At 47.3% G+C, this 24,377-nt stretch overlaps 1 protein-coding gene across 2 annotated transcripts in view; it reads right to left on the bottom strand.

Moving 5' to 3' along the window:
• Positions 1 to 24,377, bottom strand: part of LOC141476680 (protein FAM219A-like) — a 178,504-nt gene that overhangs the window by 96,168 nt on the left and 57,959 nt on the right. Inside the window, exon 2 of one of the 2 annotated variants that reach the window (XM_074165486.1) lies at positions 22,749 to 22,848. In XM_074165486.1, the coding sequence (XP_074021587.1) occupies positions 22,749 to 22,848 (100 nt within the window). Of the gene's footprint in view, positions 1 to 22,748; positions 22,851 to 24,377 lie in introns of both variants that reach the window. The other variant, XM_074165487.1, reaches the window with a different exon arrangement.

Genomic DNA, 24,377 nt, shown 5'->3' with positions numbered 1-24,377 from the left:
AGCATCTGGGGACAGCCTGCTCCTGTGCCTTTAAAACGTCCTTCTTGAAAAACGTCCAGCCTTCCTGGACTCCTTTGCCCTTCAGGACTTCCTCCCAAGGGACTCTGTCAAGCAGGCTCCTAAACTAGCCAAAGCCTGCCCTCTGGAAGTCCAAGGTGGCAGTCCTGCTGACCCCCCTCCTTGTTTCTCTAAGAATTGAGAATTCTATCATTTCATGATCGCTGTGCCCAAGACGGCCTCCAACTGTCACATCCCCCACAAGGCTTTCTCTGTTCACAAACAGCAGGTCCAGCAGGGCTCCTTCCCTAGTTGGCTCCCTCACCAGCTGTGTCAGGAAGTTATCCCCAACACACTCCAGAAGCCTCCTAGACTGTTCCCTCTCAGCTGTATTGTGTTCCCAGCTGATATCTGGTAGGCTGAAGTCTCCCACAAGGACAAAGGCTAGTGATCTTGAGATTTCTCCCAGCTGCTTGTAGAATAGTTCATCTACCTCTACATCCTGGTGGGGTCTGTCTATAACAGACTCCCACCACGATATCTGCCTTGTTGGCCCTCCCCCTTATTGTTACCCATAAAGACTCAACCCTATTGTCACTAAGTTCTTGATGTTCATAACACTCCCTAACACACAGTCACCCCACCTCCTCTCCTTCCTTGCCTGTCCCTTCTGAAAAGTTTGTAGCCATCCATTGCAGCACTCCAGTAATGGAGTCATCCCACCACATTTCTGTGATGGTGACTACATCATAGTTTTCCTGCTGCACAATGGCTTCCAGGTCCTCCTGTTTGTTGCCAATGCTGTGTGCATTAGTGTAGAAGCACTTCAGTTGGGCTATTGGTCCTGCCACCTTTTTGCTGGGAGAAGCCTTAACTCCTACCTGTCCATTCCCAGGCGCAGCCATAGTTTCTAACCCATCAATGACCCTCACGTCTCTGCTGCTGCATGAATCTCCATCTCCTGCCTTCACTGAGTCAGCAGACCAAGGCACCTCACTAGCATCCTTTCCCACAGGTGCACCATTGGTGCAGACATTGGCACACCACCCCTAGGCTTACCTCTAAAGAGCCTGGTTTCAACCCCTTCCCCCTTCAAATCTAGTATATGATGAGCCCTGCCAACTCCTGTGTGAAGATCCTTTTCCCCCATTGAGACAGGTGTACCCCATGTGTCTCCAGTAAACCTGGTGTCATATAAACCAACCCATGATCAAAAAAACCAAAGTCCTGTCGCTGACACCAGTCTCGGAGCCAGGTATTGATCTGCTTGCTCTTCTTGTTGATTCCCTCGAACTTCCCTGTGACTGGAATGACAGAGGAGAACGCCACTTGCGCTCCTGACCCCTTAGTGAAGGGATCAAGAGGCTGCCAGCAGCCTGCAGCTTTGAAACACCTGATGTGATTAAACTCTTTTCTCCTGGCCAGTTCACCATTTAGTCATGGCAGAAAGCATTCTTAAGCTCGTGAACTTCAGACTCGTGAACTTCAAACAGCCTTTCCTCATCAGAGAGGTGCTCCAGTCCCTTGATCATTTTTGTAGCCCTCCACTGGACTCCCTCCAGTAGTTCCCTGTCCTTCTTGAACTGGGGGACCCAGAACTGGACACAGTACTCCAAATGCGGCCTCACCAGGGCAGAGTAGAGGGGGAGGATGAACTCCCTCAACCTGCCGGCCACGCTCTTTTCAATGCACCCCAGGATGCCATTGGTCTTCTTGGCCACAAGGGCACATTGCTGGCTCATGGGCAACTTGTTGTCCACCAGGACTCCCAGGTCCCTCTCTGCAGAGCTGCTCTCCAGCAGGCCAGCCCCTAACCTGTACCGGTGCAGGAGGTTATTCCTCCCCAGGTGCAGCACCCTACACTTGCCCTTGTTCAATTTCATCAGGTTCCTCTCCGCCCAAATCTCCAGCCTGTCCAGGTCTTGCTGTATGGCAGCACAGCCTTCTGGCGTGTCAGCCACTCCTCCCAGTTCTGTGTCATCAGCAAACTTGCTGAGGGTACATTCCATCTCTTCATCCAGGTCATTGATGAATATGTTGAACATGACCAGACCCAGTACTGACCCCTGGGGAACACCACTAGTTTCAGGCCTCCAACTGGACTCTGCACCGCTGATCACAACCCTCTGAGCTCTGCCTTTCAGCCAGTTTTCAATCCACCTCACTGTCCATTCATCTAACCCACACTTCCTAAGCTTACCTATGAGGGTGCTGTGGGAGACTGTGTCAAAAGCCTTGCTGAAATCAAGGTAGACAACGTCTGCTGCTCCCCCCTCATCCACCCAGCCAGTCATGCCATCATAGAAGGCTATCAGATTGGTCAAGCATGATTTCCCCTTGGTGAATCCATGCTGACCATTACTTCAACTACTGAATTTTTCCCTCCTTCTATCAGAAAATCTAAATATTTTCCTTAATTTGTTTTGCCTCACAACCTTCTGCTCTTGAAATAAGCAAGAGATATCTGAGCTGCTTCTTTTATTTGAGGTGACAGATTATGGTGGGTCAGGGCAGTGCAAAGAAGAGAACCTGTAATTTACAGCTCTGGTCTCCTGCTTCAGGCACAAACCCCCCCATTCAGACTCCAGATGTTTTGGCCCATTCTCATTACAAATTAAAATAATTTGTTTATGTCCTCGGTTGAATGACACAGGACTAACTTGTCTTCTAATGCTGGGGAAAAGAGCACTTTTAGAAGACTCTAGTGTCTGAATTTGTGAAAATATTTACATTATAGCCAGGTATGGTGTGTGGGATTCAAGGTCTCAGTGTTTTCGAGCCTTGCCAGGTGCAGGGAAGAGGAAGAGCGAGACCTGGGCACTTGACCCAGGCTGGCCAACAGGATTATTTCATACCATGAACGTCACATTCAATAGAAATTAGAAAAGTTTGCTGTGTAGTTTCTCTCTCCCTTGATGGCCGTGGTCCAGAGAACTTCTTGCCCCGGTGCCAGACCCCTGAGGCCTTCCTTTCCTCCTGAAGCTGTTGCGCTTGCAGTGTCCCACATTTGCTGTCCACTGCTGGGAGTGCACAGCTTCCTACTGATATCATTGGCTGAGTATAATTCTTGTATATCTTATATCAGTATCAGGATTAATACTGGTTCTTTAGTATTATTGTTAATTATTTAGTCTTATCCTATTAAATCTATTTATATTTCAACCCTTGTGTTTCTTTGTGTTCCCTGATTCCCATTCCCAGGTGGGGAGGGGTCATTAGGTGATAGAATAATTGTCTAAATGACAATAAATTGTTATGGGTTTTTTCAAACCATAACAGTGTAGAAGCAGATCTTCAGTATTAGCTCACTTTCCTAGACAATCAGACCTGTAGGTACTGTAGAAATTTGGAGTGGCGAAAGGATGGCCAGATGATGCCCATCAAAATGATTCAGCTACCTTACAGCCTCCTCCTTCATGACTTTTTTTCTGAAGGCATATTAGCCATGAGTGCTGTGAGTGGGTGTATGCATCTGTCGGCTTGTGAGGTGTGTGGGTACCCAGTAACTTGTCATGGGAGAGGTGCATGTATGATGGTGGAGGGCTGGGAAGACCAGTAAAGCCCTGGTGGGGTCGCATAACCAATCAAGCAAATTGCAGTGACAGAAAGACTAGGCACATCTGGTAAACATCATGCCACATCATACTCATATTCATGTGCCCATGCTTTGCTCTTGTGCTTTGCTGACTGGTACCTCCCTTCCCTCGGTCTCACTTACACACTCCCTCCTGTCCAGAGCTCTCTGCTGAATTCCAGTGAATTGCTCTGTTCCAGTTTCTCTTAATGGCTTTACTGTTTACTGGACCCTTTGTCAGCTACGGTGTTTCACGCACCTCTTCCCTTCTGGCCCTCTATTTCTCCTCTAACTAATCTGCAATAATGTGCCTGTCACAACTGTTTTTCTGCCCTCATCTTTGCTGCTCTGTCTGCAGACAGCCCTGCTGCCCTTAATGTGATGCAGCTGTTCACTCTCTCATCCCCTCCAAAAAAGAGCCTGAAGATATCCTACAAGAAGGATGCTACAATAAGTGTACGTATGCAATTTCTCTTATAAATGGAAAGAGTAATAACACATGAAATAATGTTTAAATAAATTCCTCCTAAGCCCCAAGAGACCTCCGAGTGGTAGTCTGCACTTATATCTTCATGAAGAAAATCAATAGCAGTGCTATATTGCCACTGCGCTCTGGCTGCCACATCTGAAGGGAGCCTACAGGAGAGCCAGAGAGGGACTCTTTGTCAGGAAATGTAGTGACAGCACAAGGGGTAATGGTTTTAAATTGGAAGAGGGGAGATTTAGATTAGATATTAGGAGGAAATTCTTTACTGTAAGGGGTAGTGAAGCACTGGAACAGGTTGCCCAGGGAAGTTGTGGATGCCCCATCCCTGGAAGTATTTAAGGCCAGGCTGGATGGGGCTTTGAGCAACCTGGTCTAGTGGGAGGTGTCCCTGCCCATGGCAGGGGGGTTGGAACTCGATGATCTTTAAGGTCCCTTCCAACTCTAACCATTCTATGATTCTATGATTACTCACCCCACCCATACAAAGCAGACTGTGTTCAAGGAAATGGGTGCTCCCAGGGGAGGAAAACGTCTTTTTGCACTTAAGGTAATGATGTCACTTGAGGTCACCATTTATAGATATGGAAATCTGCAGTTTTGTCATTTTATAAAATGTTTCCCTAATATACCTACAGAGCTTCTTCCCAGAAACAAGTTGCTGTAACTAATTAGCATTAATCGCCTTGTTACAGAAGAGCAACTGGGAATAGTACAGTACTTGAGGTACTGACAAAAGGATACACTAATGGCACTGATTTGTCCAGTCTACTTCACCCTTCCCTTATTATTCTGTTTTCTGTATGAAATGCTTAGAAGTCACAAACTGTGAAGCAGAACAGGAAGAGATGACGCAAGAAAGGAGCCACAGATGCATGCAGGTACCGAGCCATTCAGCCTATGCAAGATGTTTGCTGCCTGCTCTGTTTGGGACTGCATCTCCCAGCATCAGTTTTTCATCTTGACCCATGGCAAAAGCAGCCCTGGAAGGGGATCTCTGAGCGAGGCATCCTTTTGAACAGCACTGGGATAGGTTGCTCTGCTGCGCAATTTGTGGCTCTTTGATGGAGATGCTTTAAAACAAGCTCTGAACCCACACCCAACCCCAAGAGACGGAGGTTAAATAACTACACAAATTGAAAGATCCGTTTCAGGAGCAACATGGGAAGATAAAGGTAGTCTGTTCTTTACTGGGTTTAGAGACTATCTGTAAAGTTTCAACCACAAATACACCAATTTTGCTATGTTGAACCCTAAGGGCTTTGTAGTTCTTAGCTCACTGACTGATATTCCCAGTACTACTCCTCCCTGACTGGACGGCAGTTTAATATCTACCATGAATGTGCAGCAACAGGCTGGAAGGCAGGAGCTAACACCACAGCTTGTGTTGTCAGTCTCTGTCCCCAAATGGATTATGTCCTCTGTTCACTCCAGTCTCCAGCAAGATGGGGTCCAGTCATAAATGAGATACTCAGTTTTGTCCAAGTCAAGCACACCAGGGAACAACATGCTCTGTTTCTTTGTGACAGGGTTTCTGCTGCTGTTTTACCACAACCAGACTCACTTGCTCTAAGTAAAAATCATTCCAGTTACTTGCTTGAGGTTTTGAGAATCTTGTTTGTTAACAAGCAGGAATGAATCCAATAGTACAAGTAATTCAGTGCTTGGAAGTGGATGCATCCTTATGTTACCTATGAGGATGTTACGGGAGACAGTGTCAAAAGCCTTGCTGAAGTCAAGTGTCCTGGTTCTGTGAGGGATAGGGTTAATTCTCCCCATGCTCTAGCAGGGACACAGGTATCCCATCCCACGTGAGACATGCCCAGGGGTACCCAGGAGCTGGCTGGAGAAGGGGGAGGACAGGAAGTGGGGGTTGGCGAGGTCAGTGGTGGTCCCAGGGTGCGGTAGGTGAGTGGTGATATCGTAATCATGTTTGTATATGCCTCTATCCGTGTTACTGTTATTGTTTTCTTGTTCCCTTTGTTGTTCTGTTTAACTGCCTTTGTCCCAACCCATGAGTTTTGCCTTTTTCTTCTGATTCTCCCCTCATGGCCATGGGGGGGCTTGAGAGAGTGCAGCTGCCATGTGGTTCTTTGTTGCCGTCTGGAGCCAAACCAGGACAGCCCTTTTTGGCGCCCAACATGAAGCACTCAGAGGGTTGAGATAACAACAAAATCCAACCAGAGCTCGTTAAAACAAATTTGCTGTGTGCTTTTATTGCACTAGTTGAATAGCCGCCGGTCACCATGTTGCTTTCTCTGTTCTCGTGGCTCTGCTATGTAAAGTCCTATATGGTTTATGTACTCCCTGCGATGCTGTTTATCACCTCTGGGAGAGGGACCAGGATTATAATTTTTCTGTCCTGTGTAATATCAACTTATGATATGATACCATCACTGGTCAGACAGTTATGGGGGGTGTTTATGTGGTATTGTTGTCCTGCCCGTACCTTAGGCACTGTCTCTCGGAATTTATTAATAATCACACCCAACCTATGGGGGAAACAGGGGGGGATGCTTTCCCCAGCTCTTTCACCTCCCCTTTCTCATTCGGGCCAGGTGTGACAGATTCTGAAAATTTTGAATACCCTTGGGATGCTGAAACCAGCGTGGTCCTTTTGTTTTGTTTCCTGAATGTGCATCAGTTCTTGTTTAGGGTCAAACAACTATTTAAGACTACCACCCAGAGATCTGCCCCCAGGCTGGATAGTCATGGGTGGCACAGGATGTGGGAGAATGTGGGCAGGTATCTAGAGAGCTTTTCACCTCCAATGGCTTGGGACTTCACCCCCAAACAACTACAGGACCTTGATAAGGTGATAGAATATTTGAAAGGGAAATGCGGTGGCTATTCCAGAGAGGCACAGCTCACCGCACTGTGCTGGACCCTGGCCAGTATCTACCAGACACTGCTCAATATTGTGCAGCGTCCTCAGGAGAAAGAGATGGAATCCAGGCAAACAGGCAGTGTGGCTACTGCCACTTCTGTGGCAGACACTGTGATTACCCCAACCCCACGGGTGGACACTGCAGCAGATGCTGTGACTATTCCAACCCCTGTGGTGGACACAGCAGCAGACACTGCATCTACCTCGACCCCTGTGGCAGACGCTGCAGCTACTTCGACCCCAGTGGCAGGCGCTGTGGCTACTCCAATCCCAGTGACAGACACTGCAACTGAACTAGAAAACCAACCCGTGCCCACATCAGTTGCCCCTATCCAGAAGAAGAAATACACCAAGAAATCAGTTCGCTTAGTAAGGGATGACGATGAACCAGGGCCATCACGAGAACAAGAGGAAGAGGCAGAACCAGAGATAATCACCTGATCCCTATCCCTGAGCAAGCTGCAGGATATGCAAAAAGATTTCAGCCAACTTCAAGGCAAGAACATTGTCACCTGGCTGCTCCGATGCTGGGATAATGGGGCCAGTAGCCTGGAATTAGAGGGTAGGGAAGGCAGGCAGTTGGGATCTCTGTCTAGGGAAGGGGGCATTGACAAGGCGATTGGGAAAAGGACACGAACCCTCAGCCTCTGGAGGCGACTCCTGTCAGGCGTGAGGGAAAGGTACCCCTTCAGTGAAGATGTTGTAGGTCATCCAAGCAAGTGGACCACCATGGAAAGAGGTATCCAGTACCTGAGGGAACTAGCCGTGTGGGAGATGATTTATTATGACCTGGACGATGCACAGTTACCCACAGATCCGGATGAGATCCAATGTACAAGGCCCATGTGGTGGAAGTTTGTACAGAGCGCACCATTGTCATATGCCAACTCATTGGCAGTGATGGAATGGAAAGGCAAAGAGGGACCAACGGTGGATGAGGTGGCTGCCCGACTCCGGCAATATGAAGAAAGTCTCTCTTCCCCTCTTGTCTCAGCTGTGGAGAAACTGTCCCGGAAGGTCCAGCAACTTGAAGAGAATATGTCCTACTCCCCACCTGTACGAGCCAGTATCTCAGCTATTAGGAGCACATGTTTCTCCACTCAAGATAGAGAATACAGAGGGTACACACCACAAGGCACCCTGTGGTTCTACCTGTGTGACCACGGAGAGGACATGAGGAAGTGGGATGGACAACCTACTTCAATCCTACGGGCATGGGTACAGGAGTTGCAAGGGAGAACAACCATGAAAGGCGATCCCTCCAGGAAGAGTGCTGCCACAGTTTCCAGCGGGCAGTTCCCCAGACAGAGTAGAAGGCTTGATCTTACTTCTGATCCCCTTGAGGGAACTTTTGAGTCTTTTCTGCAAGAAGTGAGTAACAGATACTGTGACCAGGATTAGAGGGGCCCTGCCTCCAGCCAGGTGGGGGAAAGGGACAACCGGGTTTATTTGACTGTGTGGATTCAGTGGCCTGGCACATCAGACCCACAGGAGTATAAGGCTCTAGTGGACACAGGCGCACAGTGTACCCTAATACCATCAAGCTATAGAGGGACAGAACCCATTTGTATTTCTGGAGTGACAGGGGGATCCCAAGAGTTGACTGTACTGGAAGCTGAAGTGAGCCTAACTGGGAATGAGTGGCAAAAGCATCCCATCGTGACTGGCCCAGACGCTCCATGCATCCTTGGTATAGATTACCTCAGGAGAGGGTATTTTAAGGACCCAAAAGGGTACTGGTGGGCTTTTGGCATAGCTGCCTTGGAGGCGGAAGAAGTTAAACAGTTGTCTACCTTGCCTGGTCTCTCAGAAGACCCTTCTGTTGTGGGGTTGTTGAGGGTCGAAGAACAACAGGTGCCAATCGCTACCACAACAGTTCATCGACGGCAATATCACACTAACCGAGACTCTCTGATTCCCATCCATAAGCTGATTCGTCAACTAGAGATTCAAGGAGTGATCAGCAAGACTCGCTCGCCCTTTAACAGTCCCATATGGCCAGTGCAAAAATCTAATGGAGAGTGGAGGCTAACTGTGGACTATCATGGCCTGAATGAAGTCACACCCCCACTGAGTGCTGCTGTGCCAGACATGTTAGAACTTCAATACAAACTGGAGTCCAAGGCAGCCAAGTGGTATACCACAATTGATATCGCTAATGCATTCTTCTCAATCCCTCTGGCAGTAGAGTGCAGGTCACAGTTTGCTTTCACTTGGAGGGGCATCCAGTGCACCTGGAATCGACTGCCCCAGGGGTGGAAACACAGCCCCACCATTTGCCATGGACTGATCCAGACTGCACTGGAGAAGGGTGGAGCTCCAGAACACCTGCAATACATTGATGACATCATCGTATGGGGCAACACAGCAGAAGAAGTTTTTGGGAAGGGGAATAAAATAATTCAAATCCTTCTGAAAGCTGGCTTTGCCATAAAATGGAGTAAGGTCAAGGGACCTGCACAGGAGATCCAGTTTTTAAAAATAAAATGGCAAGATGAACGCTGTCAGATTTCGATGGACGTGATCAATAAAATAGCAGCTATGTCTCCACCAACTAGTAAAAAGGAAGCACAAGCTTTCCTGGGCATTGTGGGTTTTTGGAGGATGCATATCCCAGATTACAGTTTGATTGTGAGCCCTCTGTATCAAGTAACCCGGAAGAAGAACGATTTTAAATGGGGTCCTGAGCAGCGACAAGCTTTTGAACAAACCCATCTGGGCTGCTGAATTGTGGCAAGATATTGCTGCCCGAATAGAGAATCTGGTTGTGAAAGCATGTCATGTAGATGCCCATGTACCCAAGAGCCGGGCCACTGAGGAACATCAGAACAACCAGCAGGTGGATCGGGCTGCTAAGACTGAAGTGGCTCAGGTGGATCTGGACTGGCAACATAAGGGTGAATTATTCATAGCTCGATGGGCCCATGACTCCTCAGGCCATCAAGGAAGAGACACCACATATAGATGGGCTCGTGACCGAGGGGTGGATTTGACCATGGACACTGTTGCACAGGTCATCCATGAATGTGAGATGTGCTTCAATCAAGCCAAGCGATTAAAGCCTCTTTGGTATGGAGGACGATGGCTGAAATACAAATATGGGGAGGCCTGGCAGATCGATTATATTACACTCCCACAAACCCGTCAAGGCAAGCGCCATGTGCTCACAATGGTGGAAGCAACCACTGGATGGCTGGAAACATACCCTGTGCCTCACGCCACCGCCCAGAACACCATCCTGGGCCTTGAAAAGCAAGTCCTGTGGCGACATGGCACCCCAGAGAGAATTGAGTCGGACAACGGGACTCATTTCCGAAACAGCCTCATTGACACCTGGGCCAAAGAGCATGGTATTGAATGGGTCTATCACATCCCTTATCACACACCAGCCTCTGGGAAGATCGAACGGTACAATGGACTGTTACAAACTGCACTGAGAGCAATCACAGAATCTTAGTGGTTGGAAGGGACCTTTGAGATCATCGAGTCCAACCACATTAAAAAAAAAAAAAACAAAAACACACAAACAAACAAAAAAACACAACACAAAACCAAACAAACAACAACACCCCCACCAAAAAAAAAAAAAAAAAAAAAAAAAAAAAAGCAGCATCCATCAACTAAACCCCACACACAACACCCCACCACAAACCAACAATCCCGGGCACTAGAGCATGCCCTGAAGAGCCACGTCTACACGTTTCTTAAATACCTCCAGGGATGGTGACTCCACCACCTCCCTGGGCAGGCTGTTCCAGTGCTTGACCACTCTCTCAGTAAAGTAATTCTTCCTAATATCTAATCTAAACCTCCCTTGCCGCAGCTTCATACCATTTCCTCTGGTCCTGTCGTTATTCCCTTGGGAGAAGAGGCTAACCCCCGCCTCTCTACAGTTTCCTTTCAGGTAGTTGTAGAGGGCAATGAGGTCTCCCCTCATATATATGTGTCAGGGGAAAATTATAGCTTTTAATTGGAAACTGTAAGATATGGGCATGGCATAGATGGTATGGAATAAGGGGTGGATAATGTCCTGGTTCTGGGAGGGATAGGGTTAATTCTCCCCAGGCTCTAGCAGGGACACAGGTATTCCATCCCATGTGAGCCATGCCCAGGGGGTAGCAGGGAGCTGGCCCGGGAAGGGGGAGGACAGGAAGTGGGGGTTGGCGAGGTCAGTGGGTCCGGGGGGCGGCTGGGGTGCGGCCGGGGTGCGGTTGGTGAGCGGTCGGTGAGTGGTGGTATCATAATCGTGTTTGTATATTCCTCTATCCATGTTACTATTATTGTTTTCTTGTTCCCTTTGTTGTTCTGTTTAACTGCCTTTGTCCCAACCCATGAGTTTTGCCTTTTTCTTCTGATTCTCCCCTCATGGCCATGAGGGGGCTTGAGAGAGTGCAGCTGCCATGTGGTTCTTTGTTGCCGTCTGAGGCTAAAGACAAGGTAGACAACATCTGCTGCTCCCCCCTCATCCACCCAGCCAGTCATGCCATCACAGAAGGCAATCAGATTGGTCAAGCATGATTTCCCCTCAGTGAATCCATGCTGACCACTCCCAGTAACCTTCGCTCCTCTACGTGCTTAGAGATGACATCCAGGATGAGCTATTCCATCACCTTTCCAGGGATGGAGGCAAGCCTGACCAGCCTGTAGTTTCCTGGGTCCTCCTTCTTGCTCTTTTTGAAGACTGGAGTGACATTAGCTTTCCTTCAGTCCTCAGGCACCTCTCCTGTTCTCCATGACCTTTCAAAGATGACTGAGAGCGGCTTCACGATAACATCTGACAGCTCCCTTGGCACTCGTGGATGCATCCCATCAGGGCCCATGGATTTGTGGGTGTCAAGTTTGCCTAAATGATCTCTAACCCAGATCCTCCTCAATCGAGGGAGTCTTCCTTACTCCAGACTCTCCCACCTCCAGGGTCTAGGGTTCCTGAAGGCCAGCCTTAGCAGTAAAGACTGAAGCAAAGAAAGCATTCAGTAACTCCGCCTTCTCTGCATCCTCTGTCACCAGGGCACCCACCTCATTCAGCAGCGAGCTCACATTTTCCCTAGTCTTCCTTTTACTGCTGATGTACTTGAAGAAGCCCTTCTTATTGTCCTTGACATCCCTTGCCAGGTTTAATTCCAAGCAGGCCTTAGCCTTCCTCATTGCATCCGTGCATACTCTGACAACGTTCCTATACTTCTCCCAAGTGGCCAGTCCTTTTTTCCACATTCTGTAAACTTCCCTCTTCCATCTGAGTTTTTCCAGAAGATCCTTGCTCATCCATGCAGGTTTCCTGCTTCCTTTGCCCGACTTCTTGCTGCTAGGGATGCACCAATCTTGAGCTTGGAGGAAGTGGTGCTTAAATATTAGCCAGCTCTCTTACACTCCCCTTCCTTCTAGAGCCTTAGCCCATGGGATTACTCGAAGTAGGTTTTAAAGAGGCCAAAGTTAGCTCACCTGAAGTCCAGAATTGCCCTGCTTCTTCCACGCAGGAGCCTGAACTCAACCATCTCATAGTCACTGCAGCCAAGGCTACCCCCAACCTTCACATCCCCAACCAGACCTTCTTTGTTTGTTAGTACAAGGTCCAACAGAGCACCTCTCTGGTGGCACCACATTGCCGGCTCATGTTGAGTTTCTCATCCACCAACTCCCCAAGTCCTTCTCCTGAGGGGAGATTAGCTGGGTCTTCCTGTTTCTGCCAACATCATTCCCTGCAACTGGAAGGACAGAGGAAAAAACTACTTGTGCTCCTGATCCCTTAACCAGTTGTCTGAGGTCCCTGAAGTCTCTTTTGATCACCCTTGGACTTCTTATTGCAACTTTGACGCTGCTGTTATGATTAAATTTTCTTTGCCAACTCATGCTTTTTGTGTCAGTCATTAATGAACATATAAATGAAATGGCTGTTGGAGAACTCGATTAGCAATCTCCTTTCTTCTGATACTTTCTCCTTCAACACTACCTGATGTGCTTTGAGTTCCTGGGCTTCTCAATCTACTGGCTTTGCTTAAGCACTTAGTTTATAAAACTGGTTTTTGTTATAGATCTACCTCAAATTACATTTTCATTTCATTCGCATGAATTGAACTTGTTATCCCTGAATCCAAATCTATTTCCTATGATCAGATCTTCTATAATGTCCTCATGACTTACCAAAGCCAAGTCTAAAATAGCACCATTTCCTGTCATGTTGAATCTCTGGAGGATATTTTTATTGCCTAGAAATGCAAGAATATCTCAGACTGTCCCGGTTTGAAGTAAAACCGAACCAATTTTCTGTTCTGTAACTTTACATCCTAGAGAGGCCTCCTCTAACTCTCTGAAATTAATGGCATATTGTGGAGAAAATTGCTCGTTCTCAGAATGATAAGCCCAATGTTTGTGCTCCATGCCAAGGAATGGTATGCAGGGAGGCCCTTGCTTATACTTATTGCCATAACAACCAAGGTCAGCCCATTTCGTTATTTGCCCCCTTAGAGGGTCGGAAATGGAAAAAACGTAGAGGGGTCACATCGGTGGGGAGGAGCGGACAGGACAGGTGACCCAAACCTGACCAACTGGGGTATTCCATCCCATCTGCCCCATGCTCAGTATAAAGGCTGAGGGATCAAAGGGTCAGCCCTCTTTCCTGCGATGGCCGACGTCCAGAGAGGACTCTGTCTGTTCATCTGCCTTTGATCCCGATCCGTGTGTTCCTGACTCCAGAGCTGGAATCCAGTTCCCATTCGTCACTGAGTCCAGTCTGGGACTTCCCCAGTGCCTGCCGGTGATGTGACTGTCATCCTGGGAGCTTGATACGGTTTTGTATATATTGTATCTAGTTCATTATTTTCTTCTTTATTTTTATTTTAATATTAATTCTTCATTAAAGTAGTTTAGTTCATTCTAAACTTCTGAATCTCCTTTATCTCTTTCTCCTCCTCTCTCCTCTTTTAGGGGGGGGGAAGGGGGGGGAAGGGCCATCTGTCGGTCCGGTTTTGGTAAATTCGGCCGAAACCACGACAGATTTATTGGCGCCCAACGTGGGGCTGGGCGACTGTGGTCTGTTAAGGTTGCCTGAATAGTTTGAATTCCAGTTTGCTCAGGGAGAACTGATAGCTTTCACCATGTTGTACCTACAGGATATGGTATATGATATTTTTAGAGACTTTTGTATGAAGTTGATTGATTTAGCGGTGCTTAACTGGTTGGACATATTGACTTGTATTGAGATAGGTTTATATTTGTTCTGTGTTTGGATGCGGTGGTATAGGCCTGCTTTGTTGGTGTGGGCTGGTGCTCAGGTATATAATCTGAGATTTGCAATTGGTAGGGTATCTTCATGTTTCGGGCATCGTATAATAGATTCTGCCGCTAATTACACTTTTGATTTTACCTGGGGAAAGTTTACTTTGCCTGTTCATGATTATTTAAAAATGTTACCAATTGAACTAAGGGGTGGAAAACCTACGGGCTGGACAGAGAATGATTGTTATGATTGTCTCTGTCATGTGGGCCTGATTTTGATACTTATGACACTGAATGTGCTGCAGGCGTTAGATATTATTAGATTTGAGGAGTATCATGAGCATTGTGTGATAGGCAACCTTGCTACTCAAACAACGGAGACACAAACAGTTGCTCCCCCAGCCCCAGCGACAATCGTAGCAGGAACACAAACAGTTGCTCCCCCAGCCCCGGTGACAGCCACAGCAGGGACACAAACAGTTGCTCCCCCAGCCCCAGCGAGAGTCACAGCAGGGACGCAAACAGTTGCCGCCCCAGCCCCAGCGAGAGTCTCAGTGCAGACACAAACAGAACCAGCCCCAGCCCCGGCCCCAGCCCAAGCCAAGCCAGCGGCACCGGCCAAGGCCACGCCGACACCGGTGCCAACAGCATCGGCTGCTCCCCCACAGCCACCGGCACAAGCCAAGGCTCCGGCACCGGCGAAAACCATGCCCCTGGCCCCGCCGACACCGGCCCCAGCGGCAGCGGTCGCCCCCCCACCGGCTCCGGCACCGGCTTCGGCACAAGCCGCGCCCCGGCCCGTCCCGGCCCCGGTCACTCAGCAGCCGGCGGTAAAAGTGGCTCCGCCGCCCGCACCCCCCGCATCTCCGTCGCCAGCCCCTCCTACGCCCGCAGCTGCACCGGCCGCTCCGGCCCCGACAGCCAGCGCTGTCACTGCTCCAGCTCCCAACCCGAGCACTGCTGCTACCCCAGCGCCAGCAGAACCGGCACAAGTTGCCCCGGTGACCAGGAAGCAGAAAAAGAGGTCGGCTCGGTCCCCTGCCCCTTACGACAAAGACGTGCCCAAGCCAGACAGCAAGGGAGAAGGCTCCTCTGATGAAGACCCAGGACAGGGTCCTTCTGACGGGGATAAAGAAAAGCACGCCCTTACAACACAGCCAACTAGTTGGGCAGCTCCTTTTCAGGTAGATAGGGGAGAGGGTCCTTCTCAACCAGCCTCGATACAGGATGATGCCTCAGATGTAGATATAATTATTAACTCTTTGTCCTTAAAGGATTTGCGAAATCTGAGGAAGGATTTTACTCGTCATGATGGGGAGCCACTTCTCTCTTGGTTGCTCCGATGCTGGGACAGTGGAGCTAATTCCATAGACTTAGATGGTAGAGAAGCCAGCCAGCTGGGAAATCTGGCCAAAGAGGGAGGTATTGATAAAGCGATTGGGAATAGGGCAGACAGACTCAGTCTCTGGAGGCGATTGTTGTCAGCTGTAAGGAGCAGATATCACTATAAGGATGATATCCAATGCCGTCCAAGGCAATGGACCAGCATGGAGAAAGGTATTACATACCTGAGAGAACTGGCTATTCAAGAAGTGATTTATGGTGACTGGCAAGTGACTATAAATCCTGATGAAATGCCATGTCAACGACCTTTGTTGAAAAAGTTTGTGCAGAGTGCACCATCAGTGTATTCCCACACTTTGTCAACAATGGTCTGGGGAGCATCTGATACTGATACACCAACTGCAAATGAGGTTGCTGATAGGGTGCGACAGTATGAAGATAGTCTCTCTCGTCCCATCGGTGTTGCAGCAATAGAAAACCTGACTAAGAAAGTGGCTGAACAAACTGAGAACATAACTAAGACACAAACTGAAACAATGGAGAACATAGCTAAGACACAGAATGAGACAATGGAGAAAATGACCAAGGCAATAGTTGAGCAAAACGAGACAATTTTTCACAAACTGCTTGAAAAACTTGCTGAGATTGGGAGAGAATCTTACTCTTCTCCAGCTCAGGCTCAAGCTCCTGCTCAGACCCAAGTTGCAGCTCAGACCGAGGTGCCTGCTCAGACCCAAGCTGCAGTTAAGACCAGAGTTGCAGCCATTAAGAAAAAACGCCCTCCTATGAGACCAACCAAAGGGAAACAGGACTCATTCCGAGGTTTCCTGTGGCTTTGCCTCTGCAATTATGGAGAGGACATGAGGAGATGGGATAAAAAACCTACTTCAGCCCTGCAGGCACGAGTGCTTGAGTTGCAAGGTAAAGCAAACAGAAGAAAGGATGGTTACATGAATATGGCTGCTCCAGTTCAGAATATGCACTGCCCCTGTCCAGACAGGAACTCACCTTGCAACTGGAGATGCTGTCCTCAGCATTAGGGTTGCCCTGCCTCCAGCCAGGAGGAGGAGAGGGATAACCGAGTTTATTGGACTGTGTGGATTCGATGGCCTGGCACATTAGAGCCACGAAAGTATAGAGCCCTGGTGGACACTGGTGCACAGTGTACCCTAATGCCATCGAATCATAAAGGGACAGAATCAGTCACTATTGCAGGAGTGACAGGAGGATCTCAAGAACTGACTGTACTGGAGGCCGAAGTGAGCTTGAACAAGAATAAATGGGAAAAGCATCCTATTGTGACTGGCCCAGATGCTCCGTGCATCCTTGGCATAGACTACCTCAAGAGAGGGTATTTCAAAGACCCGAAAGGGTATCGGTGGGCTTTTGGTATAGCAGCTGTAGAGACTGAGGGTGTTACACAGCTGTCTGCCTTACCTGGCCTTTCAGATGACCCTTCTGTGGTAGGATTGCTGAAGGTTGAAGAACAGCAGGTACCACTTGCTACTTCCACGGTGCATCGACGACAGTATCGCACTAACCGAGATTCTTTGATTCCCATTCAGAACCTGATTCGTCGGCTGGAGACCCAAGGAGTGATCAGCAAGACTCGCTCACCCTTTAATAGCCCAATATGGCCAGTGCGCAAGTCTGATGGTGACTGGCGTCTAACAGTAGACTATCGTGGCCTGAATGAAGTCACACCACCACTGAGTGCTGCTGTGCCAGACATGCTAGAACTGCAATATGAACTGGAGTCAAAGGCAGCCAAGTGGTATGCTACAATTGACATTGCTAATGCCTTTTTCTCTATTCCTTTAGCAGCAGAGTGCAGGCCACAGTTTGCTTTCACCTGGAGGGGTGTCCAGTACACCTGGAATCGACTGCCCCAGGGGTGGAAACACAGCCCTACTATTTGCCATGGACTGATCCAGACTGCACTGGAGAAGGGTGGAGCTCCAGAACACCTGCAATACATTGATGACATCATTGTGTGGGGTAATACAGCAAAAGAAGTTTTCAAGAAAGGTAAGAAAGTAATTGAGATTCTTCTGAAAGCAGGTTTTGCTGTGAAAAGAGGTAAGGTCAAGGGACCTGCACGAAACATCCAGTTCTTGGGAATTAAATGGCAAGATGGTCGTCGCCAGATCCCAATGGAGGTGATTAACAAAATAACAGCTATGTCCCCACCTACTAACAAAAAGGAAACACAAGCCTTCTTAGGCGTTGTGGGATTCTGGAGAATGCATATTCCAGGTTATAGTCAGATTGTGAAACCTCTCTATGAAGTGACTCAAAAGAAAAATGAGTTTGTGTGGGGTCCTGAGCAACGACAAGCCTTTGAACAAATTAAACAGGAGGTTGTGCGTGCAGTAGCACTTGGACCAGTCCGAAGGGGACAGGACATTAAAAATGTGCTGTATACTGCAGCTGGAGATAATGGCCCTACCTGGAGCCTATGGCAGAAAGGACCAGGGGAGACTCGAGGTCGACCCCTGGGATTTTGGAGTCGAGGCTACAAAGGCTCTGAGGCCAACTATACTCCAACTGAGAAAGAAATCTTGGCAGCATATGAAGGAGTTAGAGCTGCTTCAGAAGTAATTGGTACTGAAGTACAGCTCCTCCTGGCACCCCGATTGCCAGTGTTAGGTTGGATGTTCAAAGGTAAAGTTCCTTCTACTCATCATGCCACCGATGCTGCCTGGAGTAAGTGGATTGCCTTAATCACAGAGCGAGCTCGAATAGGAAATCCAAATCGTCCAGAAATTGTGGAAGTGATCACAAGTTGGCCTGAAGGCGAAGATTTCACAATGCCACCAGAGGAGGTGGTAACACGTGCTGAGGAAGCCCCGCCATATAATGAACTCTCAGATAATGAGAAACAGTATGTTTCTGTTTTTTGCAGAAGCTACTGAAGGAGAAGGTGAATCAAGTCAATTTGCAGAGGTAAAAGCTATCCAGCTGGCCCTAGACATTGCTGAACGAGAAAAGTGGCCAATACTCTATCTTTATACTGACTCATGGATGGTGGCAAATGCTCTGTGGGGATGGTTAAAACAATGGAAGCAGAGCAACTGGCAGCGCAAGGGTAAACCCATTTGGGCTGCTGAATTATGGCAAGATATTGCTGACCAGCTAGAGAAACTAGTCGTGAAAGTACGCCATGTAGATGCCCACGTACCTATGAGTCGAGCCACCGAGGAACATCGAAACAATCAGCAAGGGGATCAAGCAGCTAAGATTTTCCAGACAGATTTAGACTGGGAACATAAAGGTGAATTGTTCTTAGCTCGATGGGCCCATGACACTTCAGGTCATCAAGGAAGAGATGCAACGTACAAATGGGCTCGTGACCGAGGGGTGGATTTAACCATGGACGCTATTGCGCAGGTTATCCATGACTGTGAAACATGCGCTGAAATCAAGCAAGCTAAAAGGTTAAAACCTTTGTGGCATGGAGGTCGGTGGTTGAAATACAAGTATGGGGAAGCTTGGCAAATCGACTATATCACACTCCCTCAAACCCGCCAGGGTAAGCGTTACGTGCTTACAATGGTGGAAGGAAGCACCGGATGGTTGGAAACCTATGCTGTGCCCCATGCCACTGCCCGGAATACCATCCTGGGCCTTGAAAAGCAAGTCTTGTGGCGACATGGTACTCCAGAGAGAATTGAGTCTGACAATGGAACTCATTTCAAAAACAATCTTATAAGTAGCTGGGCAAAAGAACATGGTATTGAGTGGATATATCATATTCCCTATCATGCACCAGCTTCTGGAAAAATTGAACGATACAATGGATTGTTAAAAACTACCCTAAAAGCGATGGGTGGTGGATCCTTTAAAAATTGGGACAAGCATTTAGCTCAAGCTACTTGGTTAGTTAATACCAGGGGATCCATCAATCGAGGTGGTCCTGCTCAATCAGACCTTTTACATATTGTAGAAGGGGATAAAGTCCCTGTGGTGCATGAAAGGAATATGCTAGGGAAAACTGTATGGGTTTTTCCTGCCTCGGGCAAAGGCAAACCCATTCGTGGGACTGTTTTTGCTCAAGGACCTGGATGTACTTGGTGGGTGATGCTGAAGAATGGAGAAGTTCAATGTGTACCTCAAGGGATTTTGACCCTGGGTGAGAATACTTAATTCCGAGTATGATGTTAGTTGTTTATAATACTAACAGTGTTCTATAAGTGTTTTTCAGGATGAAACCTAGCCGGATTGATCAAGTGGCGTCTAGTAAAACTTCTCCGAGATGGACATGTTACCCATGGGCACGAACCACAATGAATTTCACACTGTCTTTCCTACCCTGAGAACCTGATCTGCTGTGAAATGGACTTAAGCTTTTGTGTATAGAGATAAATTATAACTGAGTGATTTACATATATCTATATATGTATGTATGTATAGATTTTAGAGATGATAGTCGTTGTAATCTAAGCATGATGCAAATGGTATGGAATAAGGGGTGGAATGTCCCGGTTTGAAGTAAAACCGAACCAATTTTCCATTCTGTAACTTTACATCCTAGAGAGGCCTCCTCTAACTCTCTGAAATTAACGGCATATTGTGGAGAAAACTGCTCGTTCTCAGAATGATAAGCCCAATGTTTGTGCTCCATGCCAAGGAATGGTATGCAGGGAGGCCCTTGCTTATACTTATTGCCATAACAACCAAGGTCAGCCCATTTCGTTATTTGCCCCCTTAGAGGGTCGGAAATGGAAAAACGTAGAGGGGTCACATCGGTGGGGAGGAGCGGACAGGACAGGTGACCCAAACCTGACCAACTGGGGTATTCCATCCCATCTGCCCCATGCTCAGTATAAAGGCTGAGGGATCAAAGGGTCAGCCCTCTTTCCTGCGATGGCCGACGTCCAGAGAGGACTCTGTCTGTTCATCTGCCTTTGATCCCGATCCGTGTGTTCCTGACTCCAGAGCTGGAATCCAGTTCCCATTCGTCACTGAGTCCAGTCTGGGACTTCCCCAGTGCCTGCCGGTGATGTGACTGTTATCCTGGGAGCTTGATATGGTTTTGTATATATTGTATCTATTTCATTATTTTCTTCTTTATTTTTATTTTAATATTAATTCTTCATTAAAGTAGTTTAGTTCATTCTAAACTTCTGAATCTCCTTTATCTCTTTCTCCTCCTCTCTCCTCTTTTAGGGGGGGGGAAGGGCCATCTGTCGGTCCGGTTTTGGTAAATTCGGCCAAAACCACGACACAGACTTACCAATAATAATATCAATTGCTCTCCAACCTGATTCCTGATGTTAAATTATCCAAACCAGCTATTGCAGTAGTAATTATCTCTCTAATAACATTACAGAACTCTCTTGGCAATGAAAAAGGATCCTGGTGGCATGTAGCATGCTGGCAGTGATAATCTTTTGTAAAACTCTGAGTTGTGCTGTCATTAGCACATACTGCTGCTCCCTGCCTTTTCCTGAAAAGCAGCCACTGGTTTTAGAATGCTCATTGCAGGACAGATCTACTGTCCCAATGTACTTGCTCATATCCTGTATCAGTAGCTCAAGGACCTCCACTTTGCTGCATAGTTTTGCAACATTTGCACATCCAACTTTGTCTTCTCTTCTCTAGTCACTCTTTCAGTGAGATCGTGCCTATTCAACCACTTTCTTTTCCTTTGCTGTCCATGGATCTACTCTGTGACATTTCTTCCTGCACTGCCATGACCAGATTTGTCTAATTATTCAATTTACCACATAGGCAGAGCTTTGAGACTGCACAAGCGCTTCTCAGCCTTTTCCTAGTGTTTCTTTAAGGTTCCTCTTATAAATGAGGCCAACACCAGTGTTTGCAATAGTACTGCAGGTCCTTGGGTAAAACCTATATATCAGAGAACATCTCTTCATAATCATACACCAATGCCCAAACTTCCCCAAATCTTCAAACCTTAGTTGTTTGCTGACCTTCCCTGTCACTCATTTGGTAGGGGCCAGAGCTATTCCACTGAACATTTGGGCACCCACTTCTTTCAGGGCCTTCCCCAGCATCACATAGAATCATAGAATGGTTTGTGTTGGAAGGGACCTTTAAAGGCCATCTAGTCCAACCTCCCCTGCAATGAGCAGGGACATCTTCAACCAGATCCAGTTGCTCAGAGCCCCATCTAATCTGACCTTGAATGTTTCCAGGGATGGGGCATCTACCACCTCTCAGGGCAACCTGGGCCAGTGTCTCACCACCCACATCGTAAAAAAAAATTCTTCTAAATCTTCCTTCTTTTAGTTTAAAGCCATTACTCCTTGTCCTATCAATACAGGCCCTATAAAAAAGTCTGTCTCCATCTTTCTTATAAGCCTCCTTCAGGTACTGAAAGGCCAAATAAGGTCTCCCTGGAGCCTTCTCTTCTCCAGGCTGAACAACCCCAACTCTCTCAGCCTTTCCTCATGGGAGAGGTGTTCCATTCCTCTGACCATTTTTGTGGCCCTCCTCTGGACCCACTCCAACAGGTCAACGTCAACCAGCTCCAGCAGCATCCTGTCATTGTCATTTGTTCTGAATAGAAGGACAACCAGGGGACTACTTCCTGCTCCTATGGGAAATTTTCCAGTCTTAGATTCCCATTTTTTATCCATGCTCTGAGAACGCATACTATTCCTTTGACCTGTCCCTTGTCAGGTTCTTGAGTCTGTGTGGCGCTATAGTGGCTCAGGTTTTGGAAGCAGGACAGCCATGTGTCAATTGCTGTCCTCTTGTAAGCATTAGCCTTGTGAGGAAGCAGAATATTGTGCTAATGTGATTATTCTGCTTCCAGAACTTCAAAAATATTGCTCAGAAATAGCATGAGTATTTCTATGTGAATCTTTACAACCCTGCAAACCCTACACCTCACAGTAACACATCTCTATCTTTTCCTGGTAGTCCAAGTCTCTGATCCTTTCCCTTTTGTGTGCAATTATTCTGTCTTCTCTTCTTTTTACAGTCCCTCTATATTATCTTCATTCTTTTTCTGGCCAAGCCTTGACCTTAGCTTGATAAAAATCTGTATGTTTAAAAAGCTATGCCTTCCTTCCTCTACTGGAACCCAAGATAAAGTATCCTTGCACATTTGTAGGTCAGTTCCATAAGCAGCAGAATCACACTGATAAACTGCTCTGTGAGTTGTCTGAGCTGAGCTGGCATGCTCACATGCATGGAGATCTGCATATGATCCCACAAGCATATCGCCATATTTCAGACCTTGGATTCAGCCTTTTCACTCTCCATCAGCAGAGACTCACCTAATTTCACTTGAAGTGGGGATGGCTTATAGTTCATGGCTACAGTCTCTCCCTCTCTCGTATCACAATCTCTGTCCGAAATAGATGCAGATGTTGGATCCTGTTAAGAAAGAAAATGAAACAAAACAGAATGGTTTAGCTAAAAGTTATGCAGTCTCTTCTCTAACTGTCTGTTAGGCGAGTCCATTCCCACTCACATTCAGAGGGAACAGAGAATATGCTTGTGTTTTGAATGGCTGAAACCTAGGGGCAAAACACAGAACTTTGGAAGCAGGTTTAGTATGCTAAAAGTACCTCTGGAAACACCAGATTTCAACATCTGACTTATATGATGGATGATACTGGGAATATAATATGGAGGGTGGGTCACCAGTTCAAATTCAGCCTGGGCTGACAGTAGTCCAAAACCATTTCCATGTGATGACTCTTCAGGGTGTTGTATGAAACACATTTACAGTTTCAGCTGAGTTCTAAATGGGCCAGTCAACCTCATGATTAAAACAAAAAGCTCGTGACCAGCTGTGTGAAAGTCCAGCTCAGAAGAAATGAGGACTGAATGAGTAGGAGAGGAATGAAGAAGTCTGTACTTCCCAATCTGGCCTATTTTATGGCTAACTGGAAAGATTTCATTTCAGTATCTGTCAGTACAGTACCTTTCACTGTCACTGAAATCCCCCTGAAAACCAAAGCTCCCCAAACACAGAGTCCGCCCCATCACACCTACTTGTAGACCAGCTAATCCAGGTAGTGTTGTACTCTATGGTACAGTGCATCAAAGGATTCAGATAGACAAACTACCAATTTGGGCAGCTCCAGCACTGATAAAAATATTTAAAGTTCTTTCATGGCAAACTTCAAACCTGTTGGGACTGTCTCTATTTAGCACCATAGTGAAAATTAAAATTGGTTTTCAAACATGTTCACTTCTTCCCATCTAGAAGCTAGAAACTAAATTGAACATGCATATATATATATATATATATGGGATGTGTAAGGTGGTAAGTGGCAGGCCACCACCCAGGTCCAGGCTTCCCAGATGAAAACCTTTTCTCTGACAGTCTGGAAAAAGGCAGGAAACAGCCATTTTTAAAGAGCATGACTCCAAGAGCTGGATGCTTCCTAGTGCTACTGAACACAACCAAGTCCTTGGAGCCCCAATCTGCTGGCTGCAGGAAGGCATGGGAGTAGACATGTTATGGTAAAGGACATGGTACGATGGCCAGATACTGCCTCCTGTGCTGGTGCAGTCCAGCATTTGAACATGTGAGCTCCCATGTGGAAGGAACCCACAGCCAGCACTTCACATGGCAGGAAAAGGGCCTGGCCACCTGGACTAACTCAGATTCAAACTGTTAAAATTATACTTAAACTCTTTAAATCAAAAGCAGCCCCTACTTTTCTTGGAAGCTGATGTGCTGACAGTAGCTCCTCCTTGTGGGTAACCTGCCAGTGACATTAGACATCCATTTGTATGAACAGAGGATGGGAGAAATGTTCTGAGGTGCCTTTGAGGATCTGGACTCTGGTCCTGGACCAGAAGACTCAACTAGAGCAACCTCAAAGCTGGGCTCTAGACCAAACAAATAGAAAAGGCTTCCTAGACCACCAGAGAAGAGAAAGATGATTTTC

Source organism: Numenius arquata, chromosome W (assembly GCF_964106895.1).
Source record: "Numenius arquata chromosome W, bNumArq3.hap1.1, whole genome shotgun sequence".
Lineage (NCBI taxonomy): Eukaryota > Metazoa > Chordata > Aves > Charadriiformes > Scolopacidae > Numenius > Numenius arquata.
This window is presented reverse-complemented; position numbering and strand designations above follow the sequence as displayed.